General features: G+C 38.4%; 1 protein-coding gene across 2 annotated transcripts in view; it reads right to left on the reverse strand.

Moving 5' to 3' along the window:
* Positions 1–3,563: 3,563 nt before the first annotated feature.
* The window catches only part of ehd3 (EH-domain containing 3), a 77,159-nt gene continuing 67,203 nt past the window's right edge, over positions 3,564–13,519 (reverse strand). For both annotated transcript variants that reach the window (XM_063001988.1, XM_063001987.1), the window contains one exon: positions 3,564–6,132. In XM_063001988.1, the coding sequence (XP_062858058.1) occupies positions 5,605–6,132 (528 nt within the window). In that variant the 3' untranslated portion in view covers positions 3,564–5,604. The remainder of the gene's footprint in view (positions 6,133–13,519) is intronic.

The following is a 13,519-nucleotide window of genomic DNA, read 5'->3' on the forward strand; positions in this document are numbered from 1 at the left end:
GCATTTTTCAACAAGATAATGCAAAACCACATGCTGCACACATTACAAGACATGGCTGCGGAAGAAGAAGGTATGGGTACTGGACTGGTCTGCCTGCAGTCCTGACCTGTCCCCAACAGAGATTGTGTGGAGAATTTTAAAATGAAAAATGTGACAACGACGATCCCGTACTGTTTGCAGGAAGAATGGAACAAAATAAAACCTGAAACACTAAATCACTTGGACAATCACACGTTTATTTCTGTATCTAGATGTGTATATGTTTATTTTGTAAATACATGTGTATATATATGTCTGTGTGTACATACATGTACCGTCAAGGAGATGCTCAAAAAATTTCGTTGTGCACTGTGCAATGACAATAAAGGCATTCTATTCTATTCTATTCTATTCTATTTAAGTGTTGTAAAAAGGAATGGCAACATTACAAAGTGGTAAATGCTTTACTGTTCCAACTTTTTTTGGAATGTGTTGCAGGCCTGAAAAGCAGGAATGGATGTTTATTAATAAATGAAATGAAGTTGAAGTTAACTTTTCTTTCTTTTCCCTTTCTTCCTTGTTTTCCCACTACCTCTTCTTTCCACAAGTGCTTATTAGCACTTGCCAAACCAAGTCAAATCAAATGTATTTAACATTGTCTCAAAGCAACTTTACAGCATCACTGTATATAAGAACCTTAATGTCTTAATGTATTTAATGTCTTGCCTGTTTAAATTAAGGTGAATAATAATAAGAAACTTTATATTTCATTATAAACTTTATAATAATAATAAACTTTAATTACCAATGTATTTTCTATAATTAATTTTTTTGAATCAAACTTTGAAGATACATTTTGCTTTTTACTTCAAGTTGGCTCTGACGTGAACTCTTTTACCAACCTGAAGTCTAGAGGTTTTAGGCTGCCATGCTAATAATGCTGTTCCTGCTGGACTGGTGAATGTGTTGGAAATCTGCGGTGACCACAAAACTCACCAATAGACTTTATTATACTATGGAATACGAAAGATGATGAACTCTAATTAAAGTCTTTTTGCTTTTACTTGCTATAACTTTTGTTGAAATATTTTTACATATCTAGTCAGCATATCATTTAATTAAATTTGATTTAAATCAAATACCCTCTAGGCCACGCAAGTAGGATGGGTCCTGTTGAGTCTGGTTCCTCTGAAGGTGTCCTCTTTGTAATATTTTGGGAGTTTGTATTTGTATAGAAATGTATTTATATAGGGCTTTTTACAATCAACATTAGGGCTACACCTAACGAGTATTTTCTTATCGATTAATCTAACGATTATTTTTTCGATTAATCAATTAGTCTAAACTTATTTACTGCTTATTTTAAAGGGGTTTATGTGTGCGCTTACATAAAATAATGGAAAAAAAACAATTTATCTTAATGTTTCAATATTTTCTCTACTCTTCTCATAACACAATATGCACTTCAGGGCAGGTACTTTTATTGTAATGTCAAACATTAAATCTCCCATTATATTAAAGGAAGAGCTTGTAAAATTCAAGTAAAGGAATATAGAATGCCTTTATTTGTCATATATACATATACAGATGTACAGTACAACAGGAATTCTTTCTTTGCATATTCCAGCTTGTTTGAAAAGTCCTCCACACTTCTTAGCTTGAAGCAAATAGGTAAGAGTCTCCCATTGGATAATTACTGCATGGGTGATTATGTTTCCGCTGGCAATAAGTTATTTAACCCTAACTGATGCAGTGAAGTAGCTTCTCATTTGTTAAACAACCATGTCGAAAGACACATCCTGTGGTCGTGGAAAAGATGTTAATCTGTTTCAGAAGTGTCAAATTTTATTGGCATGCATGAAGCAGAGAAAACATCTAAGGAGATTGCTGAAACTACTAAAATCGGGTTAAGAACTGTCCAACGCATTATTAAAAAGCGGAAGGGCAGTGGGGAAACATCATCTTCGAGGAAGGAATGTGGTCAGAAAAAAATCTTGAATGATCATGAACAGCGAACACTTAAACGTTTGGTGAAATCAAATTGTAGAAAAACTACAGTAGAACTCACGAATATGTATAATAGTGAAAGTAAGAGCATTTCCACATGCACAATGCACAGGGAACTCAAGGGATTGGGACTAAACAGCTGTGTAGCCTTAAGAAAACCACTTGTCAGTGAGCCGAACTGGCAAAAATGGCTTTAATTTGCTAGGGAGCATAAAGATTGGACTCTAGAGCAATGGAAGAAGGTCATGTGGTCTGATGAGTCCAGATTTACCCTCTTCCAGAGTGATGGGTGCATCAGGGTTAGAAGAAAGTGATGCACCCATCATGCCTAGTGCCTACCGAACAAGCCTTTGGGGGCAGTGCTATGATCTGGGGTTGCTGCAGTTGGTCAGGTCTTGGTTCAGCAACATTATGTGCCCAAAGAATGAGGTCAGCTGACTACCTGAATATACTGAACAACCAGGTTATTTCATCAATGGATTTTTTCTTTCCTGATGGCACGGGCATATTCCAAGATGACAATGCCAGGATTCATCGGGCTCAAATTGTGAAAGAGCATGAGACATCATTTTCACACATGGATTGGCCACCACAGAGTCCAGACCTGAACCCCATTGAGAATCTTTGGGATGTGCTTGAGAAAACTTTGCGCCGTGGTCCAAATCTCCCATCATTAATACAAGATCTTGGGGAAAAATTAATGCAACTCTGGACAGAAATAAATGTTGTGACATTGCAGAAGCTTGTGGAAACGATGCCACAGCGAATGCATGGCGTAATCAAAGCTAAAGGCGGTCCAACTAAATATTAGAGTGTGTGACCTTTTTTTTTGGCCAGGTAGTGTATAACGCTAGGGTGAAGAAGTAAATGTAAACAAACTTACCGGCGTGTTTTGCTGATGTATTGAAAATGCGCTCCGGGATGCTTGTGCTTCATGTGCTCGTGCAAAGAAGTCGTTCTGCTACGATAAACCATTTTCACTTTGCAAAATTTACAGAGCACCACGTTGTATCTTTGTGAAAAACACTCCTAAACTTTAGATGCTCCTGTGAGTTTTTTAGCCTTAGCTACTTTAGCTTTTTTCAATGTGTTCATTTAAACATTTCTGAAAGTTCAAACCAATGTTCAAACTGTTGACAGTGTGGAGAGATTTGTTTAAGGGCCCGTGTTACTTCACTGTGCTATTAGACAAATCTTCTCATATTTTTTTCCCCACAACACTATGTTCAATAATCATTTTATGTAAACATACACAAAATATGTGCACACAACATTTTTATAGTATTATATTAATTAATATAATACAATTAACATAATTAATATTAAAGTATTATATTTGGTTTTGTAATATTCAGGTCATGATAACATTTGAAAATCTGCCCTGTCTTACCAATATTTCAACTACATGTATACCTGTTTTGTATAATGTTTCTTTTTAATAACTTAATTAGGTCAACAATTTTCTTGTTTATGCATATCTGTTTTTAACAGATGTGTTGAATTCATGTCACTATGTATTTTTCGTTTTGAATTCTGTAATTACATTTTGTTTGTGACAAAAGTACCAGAACACAAAATTGATGTAATAATTGATAGTTTATTATCAGATGTCTATTAGTTTATTGTATAAGTTATACAAACACAAAAACAGGGTCAGTTTTGAACTTTTAGTACTTGAAAATATACAAGCTTGAGGTGATCACCATACAAGATAATTAGGAAAATTTCTAACTTTTGTGGTTCAATGGACTATACCCCAATGAGCCAAAATATTAGGCCCACCTCCCAAAAATGTGCAGGACAATCCCTATTTCATAACAACTGTGCATGTCATGGTCAGGACCAGATAAAAGCGGCATAAAGACCTGAGTGACTTTGATAAGAGTCAAACAGTTTTGCTAAGATGACTGGGTTGCAAGAAGAGATCACCGAAATAAGGGGTGCACCAGGTGGCACAAGGATGCACTGAAAAATGAAGCGCTTCGCAACATACATAAGTTAAAGGACCTTCTGGTAATGTCTCTGATGCCCATGATTCTGTTTACTGAAGGGAAATGCTGTTCAGCCCTACCTGGTCCTAAATGAAAAAGTAATTGCCTACTTAGCCACTAAATTAACCAATGTACCAAATTCAATTAACAACTGGGTTAAATTTCACTAGTTATACCCAGGCTTTCTTCTGCTAGATCTTGCTGACTTGCTAGAATTCATGGTTCCATCAGTTATGACATCTACCTGAAAACCCTAAAGGAGAATGTCCACCTGTCAGTGTGTGACCTAAAGCAGGATATGTAGCAGGATAATGATTCGAAGAACACAAGCAAGACCTCTGAATGGCACAAAAAAGAAACAAAATTAAGGGCCGAGTAAAAGCCCCGATCTGAATACCACTGAGATTGACCTTAAATAGGCAGTTCATGCTCGAAAAAACCTTCAATGTAGCCAATTAAAATAACTCTGCAAAGAAAAGTGGGCCAAAATTCCTTGACAGCCTTTTAAAATATCACAAGGTATCACAAAACTTTGATTGCAGTTCTTAATGCCAAGGGTGGCACAACCAGCTATTATGTTTAGGGGGGCAATTACTTTTTAAAATAGCTTACTCAGATTTGGAATAAATCTTCAAACAAACCAAATTATCATATTAAGCTACATTTTTGTGTTTACTGTTGTCTATCTTGTATTAAAATGTATAGGAAGATCTGCAACCTTTTAATATGAGAAATTGGTAAAAATTGTAGAAATTGGGTAAGGGTTTAAATATTTTACACCACTAAATGGTTTTAAAACAAGAATAGCATTGTTTAACAGTTACAGTGTTAAAAGTACTGGTACTGCTGGACCGCAACAGTGGCCTAAAGCATGTCTCACAGGGTACATGCATTTACATAAAGCAATAATAGGGCTAAATATGTCCTGACCAGACAAAATGTTAATTAATTAAAGTCTTAATGTTACTGCTGTAATATTGGTTAGTCTAATAGGATTTAAGTTAGCATTCAAAATACTTCAATAGTATTAATCACGGCTGATGTACAACAAACTGTCAAGTTCCATACATACACAACAGACAAGCCAAGACAAGTTGTGTCTTAAACCTGACCAAAGAAATATTCAATGTGCACACACAGCCAACTCCACAAAGGTTCAAAGTTGTGCCAAGCTTCCTCGACTTCAAAATTAGTGAGCCCACTGTGGTCCTGTAAACACTCAAAGTCTTACATATTGTTTTACATCCAAGCCCTGATCTATGCCTTTGATTATCGAGATAAACAGACACTTCCTCAGACATTATGGCTTGCTTTTGGTCCTGACAATGCAGTGTATTTTGCGAAAAGTGGCTTTAATCTATTTAAAACAAGTGTTTTGTTTAAGTATGCTTTACAACTGATATTATTAGTAAATCTTGCATGGAACTTGAATTTTTTAAAAGTTAATCAAAACATACACTGGTTAAAGGAGTTATCAGACATAATGTCACCTACCCCTTTGACTAGGCAAAATTCTGAGTAGTCATCAACATTTCATTAATACAGACAGTATAACGTCCACACAGTGTTCAGCATAAGAAGCCCTAATAAACACTTTTCTAAAATATGACCCATATCCTGCTTTGTTTTACTCTGGTATTTTTCTCTTTGAAGGAGGCACCAAATGGGCTGGAATCTCACTGGGAAGCTCGTGTCCTTCCAGTTTTACCTTTATAAGATGGTTAGCCAGAGCAAACTCTTCATCGTCCAGCATGCCATCCTTGTCAATGTCAGCCAGCTTCCAGATCTTTCCCAAAACTGTATTGGGCAGCTTTGACTTCACCATCTCCTTCTTTGCATTGGCACCACTCACCTTGCCATTAATAGGGGAGAGTGTGTAAAAGATCTCGTCATATGTGGGCTTGTCTCGTGCGACCACCCACTCAAGCTCATCAATGCCCTCACCAGCACCCTCACCATACCCATGGCCAAATGGCCCATTCATGGTGCCCTCAAATGCACCACCCTTCACCACTTGGCCAGGCCACTGTGTTTCTTCTTGTCGCACCAGTACCATCAGTTGGGCAATGTCATGTGCCAACATGTCATCCACAGCATCTAACAGTTTTGGTTTTAATGGTTGAAACTTGTTCAGATCATGGGCTTGAAGCTGCTCCTGAAAATAGAAAAGGAAGGTACAATGTCAAGAGACATTGGCTTATATATAGAGGACATGTTGGCTTATTTATTTAATGTTATTTATTAATTAGGATTTTAATGACATGTTTTACACTTTGGTTACATTCATGACAGGTAGTTAGATTACACAGGATTTATCAGTTCAAGGTCAGTGTTAATCACTGTGTGTAAGCAAAAACATTCTCAAAATGTATGTCCTAATAACCCAATTAATGTTAATATAAATGAACCTCATAACACAGTATTAAGTCTAATTAACGTTAGGACTACTAAACATTAGATCGCTTTCGTCTAAAACTGTAATTGTAAATTAAATTATCACAGATAACGGTCTTAGAGCACTTTGATTAACCAAAACCTGGGCTAGTCCTGATGAGTATCTTTGTTTTAATGAAGCAGCTACTGAAAGGACTTTAATTGTTTGAGACTTTACCGAAAATAAGCATGATCCACTTTCTATTTTAGAATCTATAGGGATTACCCAAAATGTAAAAGCACCCACTGTAAACATACTTTAGACGTAATATTAACTTATGGTATTGACATAAACCTGGTTGGTTTACCATTAAATTACTTGATTTACTAAAACTAAATTGATTAGGGAGAAAAAAGCTTGCTCCATGGCAAGCAGCAAGAAAATTAGAGCAAAATGGTGGCACACTACACTGGAAGTGTATGAGAATGCATGGAAAGATGCTCTAACTGAGTATAAACATGCAAAGCCAAATCTTTATGGTATTCTTCCTTAATAGTCCTACACTGATCAGCCATAACATTAAAACCACCTCCTTGTTCCTACACTCACTGTCCATTTTATCAGCTCCACTTACCATATAGAAGCACTTTGTAGTTCTACAATTACTGACTGTAGTCCATCTGTTTCTCTACATACTGTTTTAGCTTGCTTTTACCCTGTTCTTCAATGGTCAGGACCCCCACCGGACCACCACAGAGCAGGTATTATTTAGGTAGTTATGATTCTTAGCACTTAACCCCTGTTTAAAAAACCCAATCTTGATTCACATGTTATGTCTAGTTATAGGCCGATTTCAAACATTTATGTTGTCTCCAAGATTCTAGAAAAAGAAATTTCCCTATTTCTCTGACCACTCTCAACATGTTTATGTAAATAATAATTGCTCTGAAACTACAAAAGTAAAGTATGGTGTTCCACAGAGGTCAGTATTAGGACCTCTGTTATTTAAACTATAAATGCTACCATTAGGAAAAATTATTCATAAACCAATTGGAGTTTGTTTAAGTGGCTTAACTAAAATTTAATCCCTATCAAACAAGAACAAAGACCTTTAGATGGCAGTTCACAGAACCTTAACATCCAATCTGGTGAAGCTTGTAGACATGTATCTGAGAAATCTTGCAGCTGTAATTGCTGTCAAATACTTCTTTTCCATCGCATTTAACCCTGCATTTCTTAACCTGTATTTAAGTCTATCTTTAATGGTTGTTTCCTTTACCAGTTGATCCATATGTATTAAGGAATGTGTGCTTAAAAGTGAGCATTATGGATGGAGAAAAAAAATGGTGCAATCCTCACCACTCAAGTGCATAGCATATTATAACAATACATTATACATTTAAAGCCCATTTTATTCACTAGTTTAACATAGCTTTTAAGAAGTTTAGAGCTATACACCAGAAAAATTGAAAAAATTAAGATCTACTTTTGCCCAGCTGATGAGATAAAAGCTTGTGTCAAAGTGTGTGATCAGAAAAGGAGGCGCAATGGGATCTTAAGACAGCATTTAAAACAAAATTGTTTGGCGTGCTGACTAATAAGCTGGGAAATAGTGATACTGTGTTTGCATTTTAGATAGCAATCTGAAGTTTACTAATCTTGAAATCACTTTTAGTGGCTCTTTAATAAGATTGATGTCTTTCATTACTGTCTGTCAATCAACTGTCCAAAAAGCTGACTTCATCTCAGCTCTTGCATCATCTTACTCCCTTGACTTCCTGGTACTGACTGAGACAATTATTACTAATAAAAACTCAGCTACATCAGCAGCCTTAGCCTCTGCCTACACCTTTTTATACACATGAAAGTATCTGGCAATTCCACTACCTGCACACTTGATCCTTTCCCATCTTCTGTTGTAAGTAAATGTAAATGTTCAAGTGTTGAGAACACTGTACCAACAAAAACTGTACATTGCTTCTCCAATAACAAACCAATAACACTTGACTCCTGATGGGAAAAATAGCAAGGACATCAACAGGGAAAAAGATGGAGGAGCACCTAGAAAAGAACAATGCAGGAGAGTTTTGGAGAGGATTAAATACTATACTGGGTCAAAGAAGCAGTGGAACAGGATAAGTATGTAGAGACCAGACATGGGCCATAGTAGTGAGCCATAATTGTTTTTCAATAGATTTGATTCAGGCCCCTTAATGTTCTCCATTCACAATTTAAACCAGCCAGTGTCCCAACCACACCCTCTCAGGGTACTACACTCCACCTACCCCACGACACCCAGGGCATCAGTGGCATCACAGCCATCACTGCTCAGGGGGAAGCTGGAGGGTGCAGGAGATTTACTACTCCCCAACAGATCACAGGATGTGAGACTTCAGGACTGTGTACCTGATGTGTTGGTCTGCATTACAAGGGCCCCACAAAGGACAGTACTATTTCCTTTCTCTCTATACACATCAGACTTCAGACACAACACTAATAACTGTTACCTCCAGAAGTTCTCAGTTGGATGTGCATCTGATGGGAATGAACAGAAATCAAGCACTTTGTCGCCTGGTCTCTTATCCCTTTTTTTAACCACTGCTTTATTCTGATGCAAAATAGCTTCCATGTTTGCTTAAAACTGCATCAGTTCTAACTGTTGAACATTATTTTAAATTGCTTTTTAACTATCAGCTTCAAAAGAACATTGACTTATAAAGCTGAGGTGTAATTGGGTCATATAGCGTTATAAAGATAAGGTCCTGAATGACAAAAAAAAAAGAAATAAAGATTTGCAGTTTTTAAACCAACATTTAATGTGTGAATCTGTCTTTTTACAGCAGATTCGCTGTAGGCTAAATTTCCCTAGAGTAATGTAAAAAATATTAAAAAAAATTTACAACCCCAAATCCCCAAAAATGCATGAAAAATACAAATAATAAAAAAGCAGAGTTTCTTACATTTACTTTGACTTTTATTTCATCGCAGACAGAATGAACCTAAGATATTTCATGTTTTATCTGGTCAAATTAATTTCATTTATTAATAAACATCCATTCCTGCATTTCAGGCCCGCAACACATTCCAAAACAAGTTGGGACAGTAAAGCATTTACCACTTTGTAATGTTGCCATTCCTTTTCACCACACTTAAAAGACATTTTGGCACCAAGGATACCAAAGCAATTTAGTGTTTCAGGTTTTATTTTGTCCCATTCTTCCTGCAAACACGTCCTAAGATGTGCAACAGTATGGGGTCATCACTGCCTCGTTTTTAGTTTTAAAATTCTCCACACATTCTCTATTGGGGACAGGTCAGGACTGCAGGCAGGCCAGTCCAGTACCAATACCCTCTTCTTCCACAGTCATGCCTTTGTAATGTGTGCAGCATGTGGTTTTGCATTGTCTTGTTGAAAAATGCATGGATGTCACTGGAAAAGATGACATCTTGAAGGCAGCATATGTTGCTCTAAGATCTCAATGTACTTTACTGAAGAAGTGTAAATTACTTTTGCCAAGGGCACTGACACAGCCTTATACCATGACAGACCCTGGCTTTTGGACTTGTTGCTGATAACAGTCTGAATGGTCCTTTTAGAGCCCAGAGAAGTCGACGCCGCTTCTGGACATGGTTAACATAAGGCTTTCTTTTTTGCTCAGTAAAGTTTTAAGTGGCATTTGTGCATGTACCTCCATATTGTAGTGCTTGACAAAGGTTTGCCAAAGTAATCCCTTGCCAATGTGGTTATATCAGCTATTGCTGAGTGGCAGTTCTTGATGTAGTGCCGTCTGAGAGATCGAAGATCACGGGCATTCAACTTAAGCTTGCGCCCTTGGCCTTTACATACAAAAATTCCTCCCGATTCCTTGAATCGTTTAATGATATTATGCACTATAGAGGGAGAAATGGACCACCACACAGTGGAAACGTGTATTGTGGTCAGTTGAATCAGCATTTTAGGTCTTTTTTTTGGAAAAAATAGACGCCGTGTGCTCCAGACCAAAGATAAAAAGGACCATCCAGACTGTCCAAAAGCCAGGGTCTGTCATGGTATGGGGCTGTGGCAGTGCCCTTCAAGACGAAACCTTTCCAGGGACGTCCATGCATTTTCAACAAGACAATGCAAAACCACATGCTGCACACATTACAAAATCGCTTGGTATCCTCGGTGCCAAAACATCTGTTAAGTGTGGTAAATAGGACTGGCAACATTACAAAGTGGTAAATGCTTTACATTTTTTTTGGAATGTGTTGCAGGCCTGAAATGCAGAAATGGATGTTAATTAATAATTGGCTCTCTCGTCCCTGGAGCCATTAGGCTCTACAACTCCACCAGGCAGGGACGACTAGCTGTAACTAAAGACTGAGGGTCCTATACGTAGCCATGTGTGTACGTACATGTATGCACATGCATGTGTGTATGTACTGTATATATATATATATATATTAGGGCTGTCAAACGATTAAATTTTTTAATCGCGATTAATCTCAGAATTTCATATAGTTAATCGCGATTAATCGCATTTTTTTTAAAAAAGGAGGTGGTTTTATTGATATGGCTGATCGGTGTACATACACTAACATACACAAAAACTAATTCACAATCTTGTTCCCTGGGTTCTGACAACTCATACTAGTGACTATATTACTTGCATCTTTGCACAATATTGCATTGTTTTTGCACCTTATTCTCACCTTATTCTACCTGCTGCTATATAAACCCTACGCTGCTAACTGGATATCTGAATACGTTTTTATTAGGGCTGTCGAAGTTAATGCGATAATAATAATGCGTTCCAGTGTTGCCAGATTGGGCGGTTATCCGCCAAATTGGGCGGATTTTGTTGGAAAACAATTTAATAGCATTTAAATAATACTTCTGTTTAAAAGAAAATATTCAGTTTTAAGAAGCACCAGCATTGTAGAAGGCTATTAAAAGTAAAGTCAATTTTCAATGCTGATTTGGCTTAATAGTGTTGGTCAGTCTGTATCATATTCTTGAAATGATAAAGTATTGCAAAGAAATATCTTTGAAATGCTTCCTCATGATGTTAAGGTTGCTATATTTTGGTTTTTCACTTGTCAGGGAAAATTAAGAGAGCAAAAAGCTTATTATTATCATGCGTGTGATATATATAATTTACGTGATCTGCATATCACGTTACCACTGTGTGTTGTACGTCACTGAGCTGATATGTGTATCAGGTGACCAGCGGGTAACGGCGTGTTATGTTTAAGTGTGATGCTCCAAGTTGTGGATTAAGCAATAAAGACAACTCGTTCTCCACATAACTAGTGTCATTTGTATTTCGTGGTTAAGTACAAAACAATGCGGGTCTTCGTGATGTAATTCTACATGGCACTCACTACCTGTATAGGTAAATTTTTCCTGTATAGAATTTGCGTTAACGGCACTATTTTTAAAAATCGCGTTAAATTGAGATCGCGTTAATGCGTTATTATCGCGTTAACTTTGACAGCCCTAATATATACAGTGTATCACAAAAGTGAGTACACCTGTAACGGGTCGATTACCTGCAGCCATTTCCACACGTAGTCGGAAGCGCAGGTCGACTCGTTGTAGTCCTAAAGGAACTGCAAATCCCAGGAGCCGCGCCAGCGCCAATCTGCGCTAATTGGCAGCACCTGATCGCGCTCTATTTAAGAGATCCTTAGCCACGCGATCAGTGCTGAGACATACTCGGTAAGGTAGTTGGCCGGTGTGCGTTCCTCCTTACTTCCGTAACTTTATACTTAAGCCAGCGGTTTGTTAACGCTCGCAAGATACGAATGCGTTTAGCGTTCACTTCCGCATTTAGGAAGTCCTTTTTCTGCGCAAGCGATTCCGCTGCTGAGTCGACTCCTAGTTCGGAGTCGTTTTGCGCGAATCGATTCGGAGTCGATACAGTAATCGACTCCCTTGCGATTTTTACTTTTGTTTTCTGATTAGAATAGAAGAGAAGCACTGGGGCCACGACTGTGTGTTGGTATCATGGTGGATTGAGTAGCTGGGGTACTGACCATGGTTATGGTTCCACCTAGCGCTCTCTGATTTCTCTTATTCTGTTTTCGTGGCCTACCACGGTGAGAGGTTGGTGGAGTTTACCTTTCATCCGCGTAATAAGTTCACTTCTGTTGTTGCACAAGCACTCTCCTTCCCTGCAATTGGGTCCAGCCCCCTACTGGTGAGCTTCCCACCATCTGGTGCACCAGTGCACCCCGTGACAACACCCCTCACATTTCTGCAAATATTTTATTATATTTTTTCATGGGACAACACTATAGACATGAAACTTGGATATAAGTTAGAGTAGTCAGTGTACAACTTGTATAGCAGTGTAGATTTACTGTCTTCTGAAAATAACTCAACACACAGCCATTAATGTCTAAATGGCTGGCAACATAAGTGAGTACACCCCACAGTGAACATGTCCAAATTGTGCCCAAAGTGTCAATATTTTGTGTGACCACCATTATTATCCAGCACTGCCTTAACCCTCCTGGGCATGGAATTCACCAGAGCTGCACAGGTTGCTACTGGAATCCTCTTCCACTCCTCCATGATGACATCACGGAGCTGGTGGATGTTAGACACCTTGAACTCCTCCACCTTTCACTTGAGGATGCGCCACAGGTGCTCAATTGGGTTTAGTCCATCACCTTTACCTTCAGCTTCCTCAGCAAGGCAGTTGTCATCTTGGAGGTTGTGTTTGGGGTCGTTATCCTGTTGGAAAACTGCCATGAGGCCCAGTTTTCGAAGGGAGGGGATCATGCTCTGTTTCAGAATGTCACAGTCCATGTTGGAATTCATGTTTCCCTCAATGAACTGCAGCTCCCCAGTGCCAGCAACACTCATGCAGCCCAAGACCATGATGCTACCACCTCCATGCTTGACTGTAGGCAAGATACAGTTGTCTTGGTACTTCTCACCAGGGCGCCGCCACACATGCTGGACACCATCTGAGCCAAACAAGTTTATCTTGGTCTCGTCAGACCACAGGGCATTCCAGTAATCCATGTTCTTGGACTGCTTGTCTTCAGCAAACTGTTTGCGGGTTTCTTGTGCGTCAGCTTCCTTCTGGGATGACGACCATGCAGACCGAGTTGATGCAGTGTGCGGCGTATGGTCTGAGCACTGACAGGCTGACCTCCCACGTCTTCAACCTCT

Source organism: Trichomycterus rosablanca, chromosome 9 (genome assembly GCF_030014385.1).
Source record: "Trichomycterus rosablanca isolate fTriRos1 chromosome 9, fTriRos1.hap1, whole genome shotgun sequence".
Taxonomy (NCBI): Eukaryota; Metazoa; Chordata; class Actinopteri; order Siluriformes; family Trichomycteridae; genus Trichomycterus; species Trichomycterus rosablanca.